The sequence below is a fragment of the Scyliorhinus torazame genome, chromosome 16 (genome assembly GCF_047496885.1).
Source record: "Scyliorhinus torazame isolate Kashiwa2021f chromosome 16, sScyTor2.1, whole genome shotgun sequence".
Classification (NCBI taxonomy): domain Eukaryota; kingdom Metazoa; phylum Chordata; class Chondrichthyes; order Carcharhiniformes; family Scyliorhinidae; genus Scyliorhinus; species Scyliorhinus torazame.
In genome coordinates, this window is record NC_092722.1 from 38,650,760 (window position 1) to 38,667,692 (window position 16,933).

Genomic DNA, 16,933 nt, shown 5'->3' on the forward strand with positions numbered 1-16,933 from the left:
GGATACTGTGGGGCCAGCTCCAGCTCCGCCTCAATAACTCCATTAAGGTGGAGTGTGAGAATGGCTTAAAGAGGCGGCAATCTCCTGCACATGTTGGCGTACACAGTGTGTGCGTGAGGTGAAGGAGCTGGGGACCTGTTGGTTTGATTGACCCTGTCCTCGCTCACCTGTCTTCTGTGTAGTTTCCTGCTGGTTTTACCAGATCAGCTCGTTTTCCTCTCCCCCACCCCACTGCCCTCAGCCTTCCTAACCCAGGACTGCTGAAGCCTGACTGTGTTCCTTTTTAGTCAGACATCCATGGAACATCCCTATTTGAATGCCCTTTGCCTCAAAACCAAATGCATGTTCCTCCGCATTGAGTCTCACTTCCTCATTGACCTGAAACCCTGGCACTCCACAGAGTGTTGGCATTGCCTGGCACCACCCATCACAATCCAATCTGCGTTGCTGCCATCACTCCAGCTCTACAAAACCAGTGACATCCCTCAAATTGACTGGGAGAGAATTGCTTGCCATTCTTTCCCAGTAGGGTCAGTGGGTTCTACCTGTTAGGTTCCATTTCTGGCTTGTGTTCAATTAATTGATTTCATCCCAATGGCAGCTGCAGGAAAGAACATGTGTATATAGTGTCTGACAGAACCTCAGAACATCCCAAAGTGCCTCTTGGTTCATGAAGTAATTGAAGTGTAGTCAGTACAGATGCTATTATTGGTCCAGGTGGCCCTGAGGTGAAGGATGAGGTATTCACCCAGGAAAGTCCACTGTTGATCACAAGCCACGGACTTGTGTGCTGCCACTAGGGACATGGCTCACCCATTGAGGGACATGGCCCAGTCTCAGTGCCCCATGTGCCCCAAGCCTTGGCCGTCCTGATACATGGCTCTGACGTGGCACCCCAGGCCTTCCACTGCGGCCTTCAGTGTTGGCCTTGGTACCATGCATTGCTGGGCATATGGTAGCATAGTTGGTTACGATACTGGTTTACTAATCCAGAGGCCTAGCGTTTGACTCATCTGGAGACACGAGTTCAGATCCCACCATGGCACCTGGGGAATTAAAATTAAATAAATAAATCTGGGATGAAAAGGTAGTTTCAGGATTGGTGACCGCAAAGCTACCAGATTATCATAAAAACCCAGGGCAGAATTCCGCAAAAAATAAGCATTGAAAACCAATCAGATTCCTGCTGGCTGGTTTGGGGCAAATCAATTCGGAATTCAACCATAATTAGAATTTGTTTTGAAGTGGGGGGCTGAAAGTTGCTGGCAAGACTAGCTCCTCAGAGATCAGGGTGCCCTTACCACCAGCCCGCACTCCCAGTCATCGCCTACCTCCGCAGAGATGGGCAGAGCCCCCAACCCTTGACCCTGGAGGGGCAACTCCTGTTTCCCCCCCCCCCCCCTCCCCCACCAATCATAAAATGTCTAGGTCACCCCCACACCCCACAGGCATGAGGGTGACCCGGCCCAACCCCCCATCCATCCTGCACCCCCTCCCCCCCCAACCGACGGTCCCGTGATTCTCTGGCCCCATGGGGCTCCACTGCAATCTGCGCCTGAACACACGGGGCCGGAGAATCGAGTCTCCAGTTCTTCACTAATGTCCTTTTGTAAAGCCAGTCTCCACAATGGTGATCGTGACAACTATGGAGCTACTGGACTGCTGATACCCACCTCGTCTGAACGTTGGTGTCGATGCCCTCAGCCATGGGGCACTGAGACTGGGCCACATCCCTCAATGGGTGGGCCACATCCCTCATAGCCTCGGTCATGCCCTGCTGATTAGCTAAGGCCTGTCAGCGCCCGGCCAATGTTCTCTATGCCCTCAGCCATGACCCTTTGTGAATGGGCCGAGTTCTGGAGCGCCGCAGCAATGCCCACCTCCTCCCGGGACATATCCGCTTGTGACAGGGCTCTACTGTTCTGCGCCTCAGTCATGAACAGCACAGTGTGCCCCAAGCCTTGGGCACCCGACACAGGGCTCTGACGTGGCACCCCAGGCCTGCCACTGTGGCCGCCACCCTTTCAGTGTTGGCCTTGGTGCCGTGCATTGTTGGCACCATCTCCTGCGTCTCACGGTGGCTGGACTCCTCCAGCTGTACCTGCAGGCGTCGCAATGTTGCTGACACCCCCTCCTGTAGATTCTGCCTCTGCCTCTGCACCCTTGCTGGGATCACATTTTCCAGAAGCCCGACACCTTGAATGACAGTCTGTGTTGAGTGGAGTGCTTAAAAGCTGTTCCAGATTGTCAGGCTCTGAACGTGAATGCTGATCCCAGCGAATCAGAGACCAGAAGGGCTGGGACTCGGGCAGGCTGCACGTAGGCCATATGCTGGCTCATTTCCATGACACGAATTGCTTCTCGCCAGCGTTCCTAGTGGCAGCACACAGTTACCGCGATTCTCCACCAGCAGCTGCACTTCCAGAACGGAGAGTCCCACCCCTAATTTCCCTCTCACCATAACCACAGACAGCCACCCCACCCCACATCCTCTCTGCACTGCCCACCCCCATCCTGCCTGCCAATAGAACCAGCACTGCTCCACACAATTCTCCAATCTTGTGGGCATTTATTACAGATAATTTGGCTGCACACGCAGGACTCCTCATCATTCCGGTTAAGGATGGGTTACGGACGTTAGCGTGGTTGACTGCTCTGTTGGCAAAACATTTACCACAAATGTGCTACCTCACCACAACACCTCCATCCTACCCAGTCTTGACGCTGTCTCCCTCTCTGTAGCCGCCTGTTGTCTGCCAGACCTTCTCCAAGCACTCAGTGCCAAGAGAAGTATAGGGGCGGGATTCTCCACTCCCACGCCGAAGTGGCCGCGCCATCGTGAACGCCGTTGAGGTTCACGACAGCGCGGAACGGCCCCGGTCCCGACCGATTCAGGCCCTGACAATGGGCCAGTATCGGGGCCGCGTCATCTACACGTGTCAGGCCTTGTCGCCCGCGTAAAAGCGGCGCCGCATAGATGACACGGCCGGCGCCGCATAACCGGCGTCATCCGCGCATGCGCGGGTTGGCCGGCGCCAACCCACGCATGCATGGTTGCCGTCCTCTCTAAGTCCGCCCCGCAAGAAGATGGGGGATAAAATCTTGCGGGGCCGCGGAAGGAAGGAGGTCCTCCTTCAGAGAGGACGGCCCGACGATCGGTGGGCACCGATCGCGGGCCACCCCACATTTCAGGTAAAGCCCGGTGCAGGATCCCCCCTCGCCCCCCCCCACAGGCCGCCCCCCCAGCGTTCACGCACCGCTCACGACTGCAGCGACCAGGTGTGGACAGCACCGGGGGGAACCCGCCGTTTTGGCCTCGCCACTCGGCCCATCCGGGCCTCAGAATCGCGGGGGTGCCGGAGAATCGCCATTTTGGGTGTCGCCGGCTATTCTCCAGCCTGCGGCCCACGAAACTCGACCGGGCCGTTCCCGCCGCTTGGGAGAATCGCGGGAGGACGTCGGACCGGCGTCCCCGGAACTTTTGGGGGCCCAGGCGATTCTCCCAACTGGCGTGGGAGTGGAGAATCGCGGCCAGAGTGTTCTCCTGCTCTGCAATCGATGCACGTGACGCTCATGAGTAGCCAGCACTGTTAATTGGAGTCTGTGGGAATCCCATAGACTCCAAGAGCTGCAATTTATCCCAGGATGTCTTTAAGGACGTCCTATCTAATCCTCTTATTAACCAGGAATGCGGCAGCCGAAAACTCCTTAATCTCCCATAACTTCCTTTCAACTCCCTTATTTTTTGCTGAGCAATATCTTGAGAATTAGTATTGTAACCCAGAGCAGCCGAGTGAACTTCTGTTCATCTTTCATCTGAAGAAGAGTCCATAGAATCCCTACAGTGCGCATGGAGGCCATTTGGCCCATCAAGACTGCAACAACACCCCCCCGAAGGGCCGTCTACCTAGGCCCACTCCCCCAACCTGTCCCCATAATCTGCACATGTTTGGACACTAAGGGGCAATTTAACATGCCCCATCCACCTAGCCTGCAAAACTTTGGATGGTGATCAGGGACAGGGTAGGGTGGCACCCTGGCTCTCCCTCTGGTACCTGGGCACCTTAGTACTGCCAGCCTAGCAGTGCCGCTTGGGCACCTTGGCAGCGCCAAAGTGGCTGCCAATGTGTCAATCTGGCAGTGCCAAGGTGCCCAGGTACCAGAGGGAGAGCCATGGTGACACCCTACCCTGTCCATGATCGCCCAGGGGCTACCTCTGACCTGGGAGACCCCCAGGTGCCATTCCGCCTGGTCCACGTTTGTGTGGACTAGTATTGAACGCCGCCCGGCTTTGGTCTCCCTAGGGAGGGCAGTAGATGTCTGGAGCCCAATAGATCCTGGGTCAGCATGCCTAAGTGGATTTTAAACCTATCTATGTGTCCAAGACCTGATGCTGCCCATTGTGGGCGGGATCCTGATCTCAATGTCTCACGAGATCTGGGTAGATCTCGCGAGCCCTACTGGCTGTTGGGAAGCCCACGGGAGGCCTCTCCCAGCATCAAACGGCTGCGTTTCGCTCCCATTTGGGTGTAATGCGGGCAGTAATGCGCCCTGAGTGTTTTATCAGGCTAGGATATCAAGGCTACCAAACAAAGGTTGGTAAATGGAGTTGAGGTGCAGCTCAACCATAATCTGATTAAATAGCAGTACAAGTCCAAGGGGATGAATGGTCTATTCATGTCGCTGGCACAGCGTCAGGGACCCGGGTTCAATTCCGGCCTCGGGTGACTGTGTGGAGTTTGCACTTTCTCCCCGTGTCTGCGTGGGTTTCCTCCGGATGCTCCGGTTTCTTTCCATAGTCCAGGGATGTGTGGGGTAGGTGGATTGGCCAGTCTAAATTGCCCCTTAGTGTACAAAAATGTGTAGGTTAGGTGGGGTTACGGGTATAGGGCGGGGCAGTGGGCCTTTCAGAGGATCGATGCAGACTCAGTGGGCTGAGTGGCCTCCTTCTGCATCGTAGGAATTCTATGGTTCTATTCTATGTTCCCATGTTGCAAGAATCCAGCACCAAGGCTCAATGCGATCCCAGGCAGTGCATTTACCAACTGAGGCACCAATAGAGTCTCCTCCTTTAGTACGTTTAGGGGCAAATTTTCAGTCTCAGTTTTCCCAGTGCTGTAACCATTCCCACTGAAAGTGAACCTCAGTCGATGCACGGCCTGTGGTATTCCATTCTTTAATTTACATAGAGTAAGGGGAGCAAGGGAGCTCCCTTTTATTCCATTGCACTTAATTGAGCCTATAACATGACAGAAAGGGGTTCAGGAACGTGCAATCATAACGAATATTTAATGACCTCAGGATGCTCCACAATAAAAGCAAAATACTGCGGGTTCTGGAATCTGGGGCGAAATTCTCCGGTATTGGCGCAATGTCCGCCGACTGGCGCCCAAAACGGCGCAAATCAGACGGGCATCACGCCGCCCAAAGGTGCGGAATGCTCCGCATCTTTGGGGGCCGAGCCCCAGCCTTAAGGGGCTAGGCCGGCGCCGGACGAATTTCCGCCCCGCCAGCTGGCGGAAAAGGCCTTTGGTGCCCCACCGGCTGGTGCGGAAATGACATCTCCGGGCGGCGCATGCGTGGGAGCGTCAGCGGCCACTGACGGCATTCCCGCGCATGCGCAGTGGAGGGAGTCTCTTCTGCCTCCGCCATGGTGGAGACCGTGGCGAAGGCGGAAGGGAAAGAGTGCCCCCACGGCACAGGCCCGCCCGCAGATCGGTGGGCCCCGATCGCGGGCCAGGCCACCGTGGGGGCACCCCCCGGGGCCAGATCGCCCCGCGCCCCCCCCCCCCCCCCCAGGACCCCGGAGCCCGCCCGTGCCACCTTGTCCCGCCGGTAAGGTAGGTGGTTTAATCTACGCCGGCAGGACAGGCATTTTAGCGGCGGGACTTCGGCCCATCCGGGCCGGAGAATCGCGGGGGGGGGGGCAAACGGCGCGGCGCAATTCCAGCCCCCGCCGAATCTCCGGTGCCGGAGAATTCGGCAACTGGCGGGGGCGGGATTCACGCCAGCCCCCGGCGATTCTACGACCCGGCGGGGGGGGGGGGTCGGAGAATCTCGCCCCTGAAACAAAAAGAGAAAATACTAGAAAAGCTCAGCAGGTCTGGCAGCATCTGAAGAGAAACGTTTTAACTCAGTGTGCCTCAGTGCTTTACAGCCAATGGGGATTGTAGATACGGTTGTGGTGGAGGAAATGAGGCAGCCATTTTATACAGAGCAAGATCGTGGAAACATTGCTAAAGACCGGCTCATCTGCTTTGGTGAGGATTCTTGACCAGGACGCAGGAGAAAGTTTTCTCTGCTGTCCCTCGAAGCCCGTGCTTTGTGAGTTTTTTAAAAATATATATACCACCCGAGCGAGGCCCTCAGTTTTAACGGCTTGTTCGAAAGGCGGCACTCTCTTATTCCTGCACTGTTGGAGTGTCTTCACTGCTTCTGTTTTTACTGCAGGACAAACTGAATAAAATGAAAGCAGATGAGGCCAAGCTGGAGAACGAGAAGCGCAAACTGAAGGAGTTCCTCGACGCCTCCGAGAGCCGCGCCACGAAGCTGGAGCTCGCTCGCCGCTCGCTGGAGGGAGAGCTGCAGCGAATGAAGCTGGTCACCAGTGACCGGGAGACTGAGATCCAGGTGCTGCAGGAGCGGATCGACACGCTGCAGAGGCAGGTGTCGGACAGCCAGGCCAAGGCCAACAGCCTGCAGCTGACGGTGGACCGGCTGAATTCCTCACTTACCAAGTCGGAGGAGGGGGAGAGCCAGCTGAAGGACAAAGTGCAGAGCCTGTCGCTGTTGCTGTCCGATCGGACGGCTGGTGTCTCCGCGCTGCAGGAGAGGACGGCCCAGCTGCAGAAAGCCTTGACCAGCAGTGAGCATGACCGTCGCATCCTTCATGTAAGTGTCGGTGTGGTAACGCTGCCTGGCAGCATCCTCACTCTTTACACCATTAGGTACACTTCTGTTATCTTACAGCTAACATAAACCCACTGAGTTCCCACTGACAGTCTGACGTGCTCCAAAACTAGCTGTGCTCTTAAATATTTATTTATAAAGGAGCCTCTTTTCCATTTCAAGATGAAGTTTCAGAAACCTTTCCTTCTAGACCCTCCCGTGCCTGATGAGTTCAACTCTTCATTTCCATCCCCTTTTAACGTCTGTACGCTGTCCCACTTTTTCTTTCTTCCCTTCACCATCCATTCTCTCCCCCCTCTTACCCTTCTCTCCCCCCTCTTACCCTTCTCTTCCTTTCCATCTTTTCTTCCCCCTCCATTCTCTCCTTCCTAATCCATGGTGACTGCCCTCTCTATCATTATCTTCTTTATCCATCTTACCCTCCCCTCCTTTTCCTCTTCTATCCGATTCCATACCTTTTGTGGCTCTACAAAGTCAGGGTGGCGGGGCGGTTTGATTGGACAAGTAAAATTATTAATTAAGCATCCCTTCTTCAAGGAATTCCAACAAAAATGTTTGTCTAGTGATTCATCTGAGTTACTATTTCTGGGACCATACCACATGCAAATTAGTCACCATGTTTGCTTCCAAAGCAATGGGTGCACTTTAAGATTCCATCATGAGGGAAACTTCCGGTGGCGGCTATGAAGGAGTAAGTCGCACGTTTGGTGGCTCCCGCTCGGGTCGGACTTTTGGACCTTTTCCCCCGATTTTCTACCGGAGTTGAACTGTGAAATTGAAGACAGAGGCAATTGTGTACTGAATTCCCACATCGGTGCATGGAGGGAAGGACTAGAAGTGCTCGTAAAGGCAGAAACAGAAAGACAGAGAAGGCTTGGGCTGAAGTTGCAGCGGGAGACAGCATGGCGGAGGACCGGACCTCTGGTTTGTTGACTACGTGGTCAACGGAGCAGCTGATGCAAGTTATTCAGGAAGGCTTTGCTAAGCAGAAATGGGACTGCTTGGAACGGATAAAAGAGTCGATTGAGGCGGCTGGAGCTTAGATTGGACGCCCAAGATCGGGTGATCCAGAAGGTGGAGAAGGCGCTGGCTGAGCAGGAGGAACATCAAACTGCGGTGGAGTTGGAGGCGGGGATGCTGAGGGACCAGCAGAAAAAGCTCCTGGAGAAGGTGGAGGACCCAGAGAATGGGTCCCGCCGGCAGAACTTGAGCATCGTTGGGCTCCCGGAGGGATCCGAAGGAGCGGAGGCTGGGGCATACATAGCGGGCATGTTCGAGAAGCTGCTGGGGGATGGGGCATTCTCCCGACCCTTGGAGGTGGACAGGGCTCACAGAGCACTCGCGAGGAAGCCGCGACTGGGAGACCCTCCCGAGACAATGGTGGTGAGATTCCACAGGTACATGGATAAGGAGCACATTCTACAGTGGGCCAAGCAGACACAGAGCTGTAAGTGGGACAATAGTTTCCTGCGGGTCTAGCAAGACCTGAGTGTGGAGGTGGCCAGGAGAAGAGCAGGCTCCAACCAGATTAGGTCGATGCTTTTTAAGAAAAAGGTGAAGTTCTGACTGTTGTATCTGTTATATCCGGCCCGTCTCTGGGTCACATACGAGGAACAGCACTTTTATTTCGAGTCGCCTGAGGACGCGCTGGACTTCGTGAAAAGGAAAAGACTGGTGGTGAACTGAGAACTTTTGAACTTTGCTGCAACGCTCATGTTTTTTTTTTCTTTTTGTTTCTCTGTTCTTTAAAAAAAGTTTCTCATTTTTCCTTTTGTGGAACCTGTTTGTAATGCCTTCTGTATTGATTTGGGACCAGTGGCAGAGCTGAGTGAGTTAAGGTTTTCATTTGCACTGTTGGGGGATGGAGGTGTGCTTGTTTAGATTTTGGTGTTTTTCTGTCGGGCAATTGGGTGGGGATTGTTTGATGTTGGAGTATGTTTGTATGAGTGGGAGGGAACAATAGGTGGGAGACTATCCGGCGTCGGGGATGGGGACCACCAAGCTAGCTGGGCGAGCTAGCTCACGGAAGCGCAGTGGGGGAGGGTGCATATGTTCGGTTTATCAAAGGGGTTGGGTTACAGTGTTGTTACTGGGGGGAAGGGGGGTAAATGTTCTGCTGATGAGGGAGGGACTTGGGCCAAGGGTCAGAGAGGAGGTTGGGGGCGGAGGCTGCCTGGGGGAAGGCCGGTGGAGGCACGGAGCATGGGCAGGAGGCGGGCCCAAAAAAGGGAATGGCTGATCGGTTAAGGGGGGGGGGCAATGAGCCACCCAACTAGGCTGATCACCTGGAATGTTCGAGGGTTAAATGGGCCGGTCAAGAGGGCACGTGTGTTCACGCATCTTAGGGGACTGAAGGTGGATGTGGTAATGTTGCGGGAGACGCACCTTAGAGTAACTGACCAGATTAGATTGAGGAAAGGCCAGGTCAGTCAGGTCTTTCACTCGGGACTGGATTCAAAGACTAGAGGGGTCAGGATCCTGATCAATAAGCGGGTGGTGTTTGAGGCGGGTAGAATAGTCTCGGACGTGGGAGGTCGGAACATTATGGTCAGTGGGAAACTGGAGGAGGTGCAGGTAGTATTAGTAAATGTGCATGTGCCAAATTGGGATGATTATTATGATGTGAAGTTTATAAAGAGGATGCTGGGAAAGATACCGGACCTGGACTCGCACAGGTTGGTCATGGGAGGGGACTTCAACACAGTTATTGACTCTGGCTTGGACCGGTCAAGCCCGAAAACGGGCAGGGTGCCAGCAATGGCAAAGGAACTAAAAGGGTTCATGGAGCAGATGGGTGGGGGGGTGGATCCATGGAGATTTGGGCAGCCGAGGGTGAAGGAGTTCTCCTTCTACTCACACGTGCATAAAGTGTACTCCCGGATCGATTTCTTCATTCTGAGCAGGGCCTTACTGGCAGGGATGGTGGACACGGGGTACTCGGCGATCACAATCTCAGACCATGCTCCGCACTGGGTTGACCTGCAGGTTAAAGACAGTAACCAGTGCCCAAACTGGAGGATAGATGTGGGACTTTTGGCTGACGAAGGGGTGTGTGAGCGGCTGAGGAAATGTATTCAGAACTACCTGCAGGTCAACGTCACGGGGGAAATTTCAGCAGCAATGGTCTGGGAAGCACTGAAGGCGATGGTCAGAGGGGAGCTGATCTCGATACGGGCGCATAGGGAGAAAGTGGACAGGGCAGAGACGGACCGACTGGTTAAGGAGATACTACAGATCGATAGGAGGTATGCGGAGACCCCAGAGGCAGGGCTTTTAAGGGAATGGCGGAGGCTACAGGTGGAGTTCGGCTTGTTAACCACAGGGAGGGCGGTGGAGCAGCTGAGAAAGGCGAGGGGGGCGATTTATGAGCATGGAGAGAAGGCCAGCAGAATGCTTGCACAGCAGCTTAGAAAGATGGAGGCAGCCAGGGAGATAGGGAAAGTATATGATGGAAATGGGAACCTGGTTGGAGATTCAGCAGTGATGAATAAGGCGTTTAGGGATTTCTACAGTAGGCTGTACAGGTTGGAACCCCCTACGGGGCAGGAGGGGATGAGGCACTTCTTGGGGGGGCTGAATTTCGCAAAAGTGGACGGGGAGCTGGTAGAAGGGCTGGGGGCCCCGATCGGGTTGGAAGAGATGGAGGAGGGTCTGAAGGCCATGCAGTCGGGTAAAGCCCTGGGGCCAGACGGGTACCCAGTGGAGTTCTATAAAACGTTCTCTGGGATATTGGGACCGGTGTTGATGAGAATGTTCAGTGAGGCAAGGGAAAGAGGGGTGCTGCCCCCGACGATGTCACAGGCCACGATTTCGCTGATTCTGAAGCGGGACAAGAACCTGGAGCTGTGTGGGTCCTACAGGCCAATATCCCTGTTGAATGTGGATGCAAACTGCTGGCCAAAATTTTGTCCTCCAGGATTGAGGATTGTGTTCCGGACATGATTGGGGAGGACCAGACAGGGTTTGTTAAGGGTAGGCAGTTGGTGACCAATGTAAGAAGGTTGTTAAATGTGATCATGATGCCCCCGGAAGGTAGGGAGGTGGAGGTAGTGCTCGCAATGGATGCAGAAAAGGCTTTTGATCGGGTAGAATGGGATTATCTGTGGGATGTACTGGGATGGTCTGGATTTAGGCGGGGCTTTATTGACTGGGTCAGGTTGCTGTATCAAGCTCTTGTGGCAAGTGTACGGACGAATAGGACAACATCGGACTATTTTAGACTGCACCGGGGGACGAGACAGGGATGCCCCCTCTCCCCACTGTTGTTCACGCTAGCTATAGAGCCATTGGCAATTGCTCTGAGAGCCTCAAGGGGCTGGTGTGGGGGGGGGGGGGGGGGGGGGGGGGGGTGTCTCGCTCCATGCAGACGACCTGCTTCTGTATGTATTGGACCCAATAGAGGGGATGGAAGAAATCATGAGAATTCTAGGAGAATTTGGCCGGTTTTCGGGGTATAAGCTAAATAAGGTAAGTGAGATATTTGCGGTCCAGGCGAGGGGACAGGAGAGGCGATTGGGGGAACTGCCCTTTAGATTAGTAGGGGGAAGTTTTAGGTACCTAGGCTTTCAAGTGGTGCGGGAATGGGACCGGCTGGAAAAATTAAATCTGGCCCGGCTAGTAGATCAAATGAAGGACGATTTTCGGAGATGGGACGCGCTCCCGTTGTCACTGGCTGGGAGGGTGCAGACGGTGAAGATGACGGTCCTCCCGAGGTTCCTGTTTGTATTTCAGTGCCTCCCCATCTTTATTCCTCGGCCCTTTTTTAAACGGGTCAACAAAGTGATCTCTGGCTTTGTTTGGGTGGGCAAAACCCCGCGAGTAAGGAAGGTAATGCTTGAGCGGAGTCGGGGAGAGGGCGGGCTGGCGCTGCCAAATTTTAGTAACTATTACTGGGTGGCGAATATAGCCATGATCAGGAAGTGGGTGGTGGGGGGAGGGTCGGCATGGGAGCATACGTAGGCGGCTTCATGCAAGGGCACCAGTTTGGGGACGTTGGTAACTGCGCCTCTGCCGTTCCCGCTGGCACGGTACTCCACCAGCCCAGTGGTGGTGGCGGCCCTGAGAGTCTGGGGGCAATGAAGGAGACATGTGGGAGCAGAGGGAGCATTGGTCTGGTCCCCAATCTGTAATAATCACCGGTTTGCCCCGGGAAGTATGGATGGGGGGGTTCAGGATATGGCGGAGAGCAGGGATTGTGAGGATGGGGGATATGTTTATAGAGGGGAGCTTTCCGAGTATGAGGGCGCTGGAGGAGACGTTTGGGTTGGTATGGGGAAACAAATTCAGGCATCTGCAGGTGCGGGACTTCCTAAGTAAACAGGTGTCAATCTTCCCGCTCCTACCGCTAAGGGGGATTCAGGACAGGGTAGTTTCCAGAGGGTGGGTAGGAGAAGGGAGCGTCTCGGACATTTACAAGGAACTTATGGGGTCGGAGGAGAAGCAGGCCGAGGAGCTCAAGCGCAAGTGGGAGGAGGAGCTGGGAGGAGAGATAGAGGATGGTCCAGGGGCGGACGCGTTGAGTAGAGTCAATGCATCCACAACATGTGCCAGGCTCAGCCTGATACAATTTAAGGTGGTTCACTGGACTCACATGCCTCGGATGAGCAGATTCTTTGGGGTGGAAGACAGGTGTGAAAAATGTGCGGGAGGACCAGCGAACCATGTCCACATGCTCTGGGCATGACGAAGCTTAGGGGATTTTGGCAGGGGTTTGCAGATGTCATGTCCACGGTGTTAAAAACAAGGGTGGCGCTGAGTCCAGAGGTGGCGATTTTCTGGGTGTCGGAAGACCTGGGAATCCAGGAGGAGAAAGAAACAGATGTTCTGGCCTTTGCTTCCCTGGTAGCCCTGAGACGGATACTATTAGCTTGGAGGGACTCAAAGCTCCCGAAGTCGGAGACCTGGCTATCAGACATGGCTAGCTTTCTCTGTTTGGTAAAAATCAAGTTCGCCATGAGAGGGTCAATGTTAGGGTTCGCCCGGAGGTGGCAACCGTTCGTCGACTTCTTCACAGAAAATTAATCATCACCAGAAGTGGGAAGGGGGGGGGGGGGGAGACTTACTGTTGCGGCTATGCGGAGCTAAGTCGCACATTCGGCGGTTCCCGCAAAAACTGACTTTTGGGCTCTTTTCAGGGCCCCCAACGGCACTTTTTCGATGTTTCCCGGTGTGGGAAGGAGTCTATAATAGCTCCCTGTCAGCATATGGCTTCAACTAGGAGCGGGGCGACAAAAATTGTGGTGGTGGACCCGAAGAAGGCGTGAGGGAAGAAGGACAAAATGGCGGTGGGCGGAGACAAGGCAGCGTGGATGCAATGGGCGCAGGAGCAACAGGAGGGTATCCAGCGCTGCTTCAGAGAGATTAAAACTGACCTGCTAGAGCCGATGAAGGCTTCTATTGATAAGCTGCTGGAGACACAGACGGCCCAGGGGGTGGCGATCCGCGAGGCTCGACAAAAGATCTCTGACAATGAGGACGAGATCTTAGGCCTGGCGGTAAAGGTGGAGGCGCACGAGGCGCTCCACAAGAAATGGCAGGAGCGGTTCAAGGAGATGGAGAATCGGTCAAGGCGGAAGAATCTGCGGATTCTGGGCCTCCCGGAGGGGCTGGAGGGGCCGGATGTGGGGGCCTATGTGGTCACCATGTTGAACTCGCTGATGGGAGCGGGGTCCTTCCAGGGGCCCCTGGAGCTGGAAGGGGCCCATAGAGTGCTGGCGAGGAGGCCCAAGGCTATCGAGCCTCCACGGGCGGTGCTGGTGAGGTTCCATTGGTTCGTTGATCGGGAGTGTGTGTTCAGGTGGGCCAAGAAGGAGAGGAGCAGCAGGTGGGAGAACACGGAGGTCCGAATATACCAGGACTGGAGTGCGGAGGTAGTGAAAAGGAGGGCCGGGTACAATCGAGCGAAGGCGGTGCTGCACAGGAAGGGGGTGAAGTTTGGCATGTTGCAGCCAGCGCGACTGTGGGTTACCTACAAGGACCGGCACCATTATTTTGAGACGCCCCGCATTGGGTGGACTTGGAGATGGGGGAGAAGAGGGACCAGCGCCCACTGTGGCGCTTGGAGGTGGGGTTGTTGACGGACGAGGAGGTGTGCGAGGGGGTCCGATTGGGCTGGAGGAGCTGATCAAAGGGGTAGGAAGCATGCAGGCGGGGAAGGCACCGGGGCCGGATGGTTTCCCGGTCGAATTCTATAAACAATATATGGACCTGTTGGGCCTGCTGTTAGTTAGGACCTTTAATGAGGCAAGGGAGGGGGGGGCTTTGCTCCCGACGATGTCCCGGGCACTGATCTCCTTGATCCTGAAGCGGGACAAGGTTCCCCTGCAATGTGGGTCTTACAGACCGATTTCCTTGCTAAATGTAGATGCCAAGGTGCTGGCGAAGGTCTTAGCCACAAGGATTGAGGATTGTGTGCCGCAGATCATCCATGAAGACCAGACGGGGTTTGTGAAGGGGAGACAGTTGAACGCGAATGTTATCATGATGCCGGCGGGGGAGGCGGAGATAGTGGTGGCGATGGACGCTGAGAAAGCCTTCGATAGGGTAGAGTGGGGGTACCTGTGGGAGGTGCTGAAGAGGTTTGGGTTTGGGGAGGGGTTTGTCAGGTGGGTTAGGCTGTTGTATGAGGTCCCGATGGCGAGTGTGGCCACAAACAGGAGGAGGTCCGAGTACTTTTGGTTGCACCGAGGGACGAGACAGGGGTGTCCCTTGTCCGCCCTGCTCTTCGCACTGGTGATTGAACCACTGGCTATGGCACTGAGGGAGTCAAGGTACTGGAGGGGGTTGGTGCGGGGTGGGGAGGAGCATAGGGTGTCGCTTTATGCGGACGACCTGCTGCTGTATGTGGCGGACCCGGTGGGAGGAATGCCGGAGGTAATGAGGATTGTTTGGGAATTCGGGGACTTTTCGGGGTACAAGCTCAACATGGGGAAGAGCGAACTGTTCGTAGTTCATCCAGGGGACCAGGAGAGGCGGATTGGCGAGCTCCCACTAAAAAGGGCGGAGAGGAGCTTCAGGTATTTGGGGGTCCAGGTGGCCAGGAGCTGGGGGGCCCTGCATAGGCTGGTGGAGCAAATGGAGGAGGAGTTTAAGAGGTGGGACGCGTTGCCGCTGTCCTTGGCGGGTAGGGTGCAGTCAATCAAAATGACGGTGCTCCCAAGGTTTTTGTTCCTGTTCCAGTGCCTCCCCGTGTTTACCCCAAAATTTTTTTTCAGGCGGGTTAACAGGAGTATAATGGGGTTTGAGTGGGCGCGAGGGACTCCGAGGGTGAGAAGGGTGTTCCTGGAGCAGAGTAGAGATAGGGGGGACTGGCGCTGCCCAACCTCTGTGGGTACTACTGGGCCGCCAATGCGACGATGGTGCGCAGGTGGGTGATGGAGGGGGAGGGGGCTGCATGGAAGAGGCTGGAGACGGCGTCTTGTGTGGGTACGTGTCTGGGGGCGCTGGCAACGGCGCCGCTACTGTTCCCTCCAAGGAGGTATACCACAAGCCCGGTGGTGGCGGCTGCCCTCAAAATCTGGGGGCAGTGGTGGCGGCACAGGAGGGAAGTTGGGGCCTCGGTGTGGACCCCAATACGGGGGAACCACCGGTTCGTCCCAGGGAGAACAGATGGAGGGTTTTTGGGGTGGCACAGGGCAGGGATACGAAGGTTCGGGGACCTGTTTGTGGACGGGAAGTTCGAGAACCTGGGTGAGCTGGCGGAGAAGTACGGGCTCCCCCCGGGGATCACCTTCAGGTACTTACAGGTAAGGGCGTTTGCCAGGCGGCAGGTGGTGGAATTCCCGCGGCTACTGCCACACACAGTACAGGACAGGGTGCTCTCGGGGGGGTGGGGTGGAGTGGGGAAGATCTCGGAAACTTACCAGGTGATGCAGGAGGAGGAGGAGGCCTCGGTGGTGGAGTTGAAAGGTAAGTGGGAGGAGGAGTTGGGAGAGGAGACCGAGGAAGGGACGTGGGCAGATGCCCTGGGGAGGGTGAACTCTTCCTCATCGTGCGCGAGTATCAGCCTCAAACAGTTTAAGGTGCTGCACAGGGCACACATGACCGGGACAAGGATGAGCCGGTTTTTTGGGGGCGAGGACAGGTGTGTTAGGTGCTCAGGGAGCCCAGCAAATCACACCCATCTGTTCTGGGCAAGCCCAGCGCTGGAGGAATTTTGGAAGGGCGTAGCGAGGACGGTGTCGAGGGTGGTAGGATCCAGAGTCAAACCGGGCTGGGGGCTCGCAATATTTGGGGTGGCAGAGGAGCCGGGAGTGCAGGAGGCGAAAGAGGCCGGTATTCTGGCCTTTTATCCCTGGTAGCCCGGCAAAGGATTCTTCTTCAGTGGAAAGGTGCGAGACCCCCAAACGTGGAATCCTGGATCAGCGATATGGCAGGGTTCATTAAATTGGAGAGGGTGAAATTCGCCTTGAGAGGGTCGGTACAAGGGTTCTTTAGGCAGTGGCAGCCTTTCTTAGACTTTCTGGCAGAACGATAGACATTGGTCAATGGCAGCAGCAGTTCTGGGGGGGGGGGGGGGGGGCGGGGGGGTTTACTTTATTACTGTTTGTGCTATTTACACTGAAGCGTCTGAGGGGGTGTATATACCTGTGTGTTATGTCGGGGTGTTAATGTTAATTTATTATTTATGTACAGGCGGGGTATGGGGGGTTGCTTTTCTAGATTGTGTTTTGTACCCTTTTGGTTTCTTTTTTTTTCCTCTAATTTTGTTATTGATATTTTATGAAAACCTTTAATAAAAATTTTTTTTTTTTTTTTTAAAAGTTGGGGGGGGGGTAGTTTAGCTTAGAGTAGGGGGTTAATAAAGGTGGGACCTGTAAGGGAGGGAGACGGCTTTTGCACTATGTTTATAGTTTCATGTACATTGTTTGTTGTGTTGTTATAATGCAAAGAAATACTTCAATAAAATGTTTATTAAAAAAAAAAAGATTCCATCGTGAGGGCAGCACGGTGGCGCAGTGGTTAGCACTGCTGCCTCACGGCGCCGAGGACCCAGGTTCAATCCCGGTTCTGGGTCACTGTCCGT

At 55.0% G+C, this 16,933-nt stretch overlaps 1 protein-coding gene across 5 annotated transcripts in view; it reads left to right on the forward strand.

Annotated features, from left to right (window-relative positions):
* LOC140392749 (uncharacterized) overlaps window positions 1-16,933 on the forward strand; it is a 156,459-nt gene that overhangs the window by 115,984 nt on the left and 23,542 nt on the right. For all 5 annotated transcript variants that reach the window (XM_072478330.1, XM_072478325.1, XM_072478331.1 and 2 more), the window contains one exon: window positions 6,451-6,891. In XM_072478330.1, the coding sequence (XP_072334431.1) occupies window positions 6,451-6,891 (441 nt within the window). The remainder of the gene's footprint in view (window positions 1-6,450; window positions 6,892-16,933) is intronic.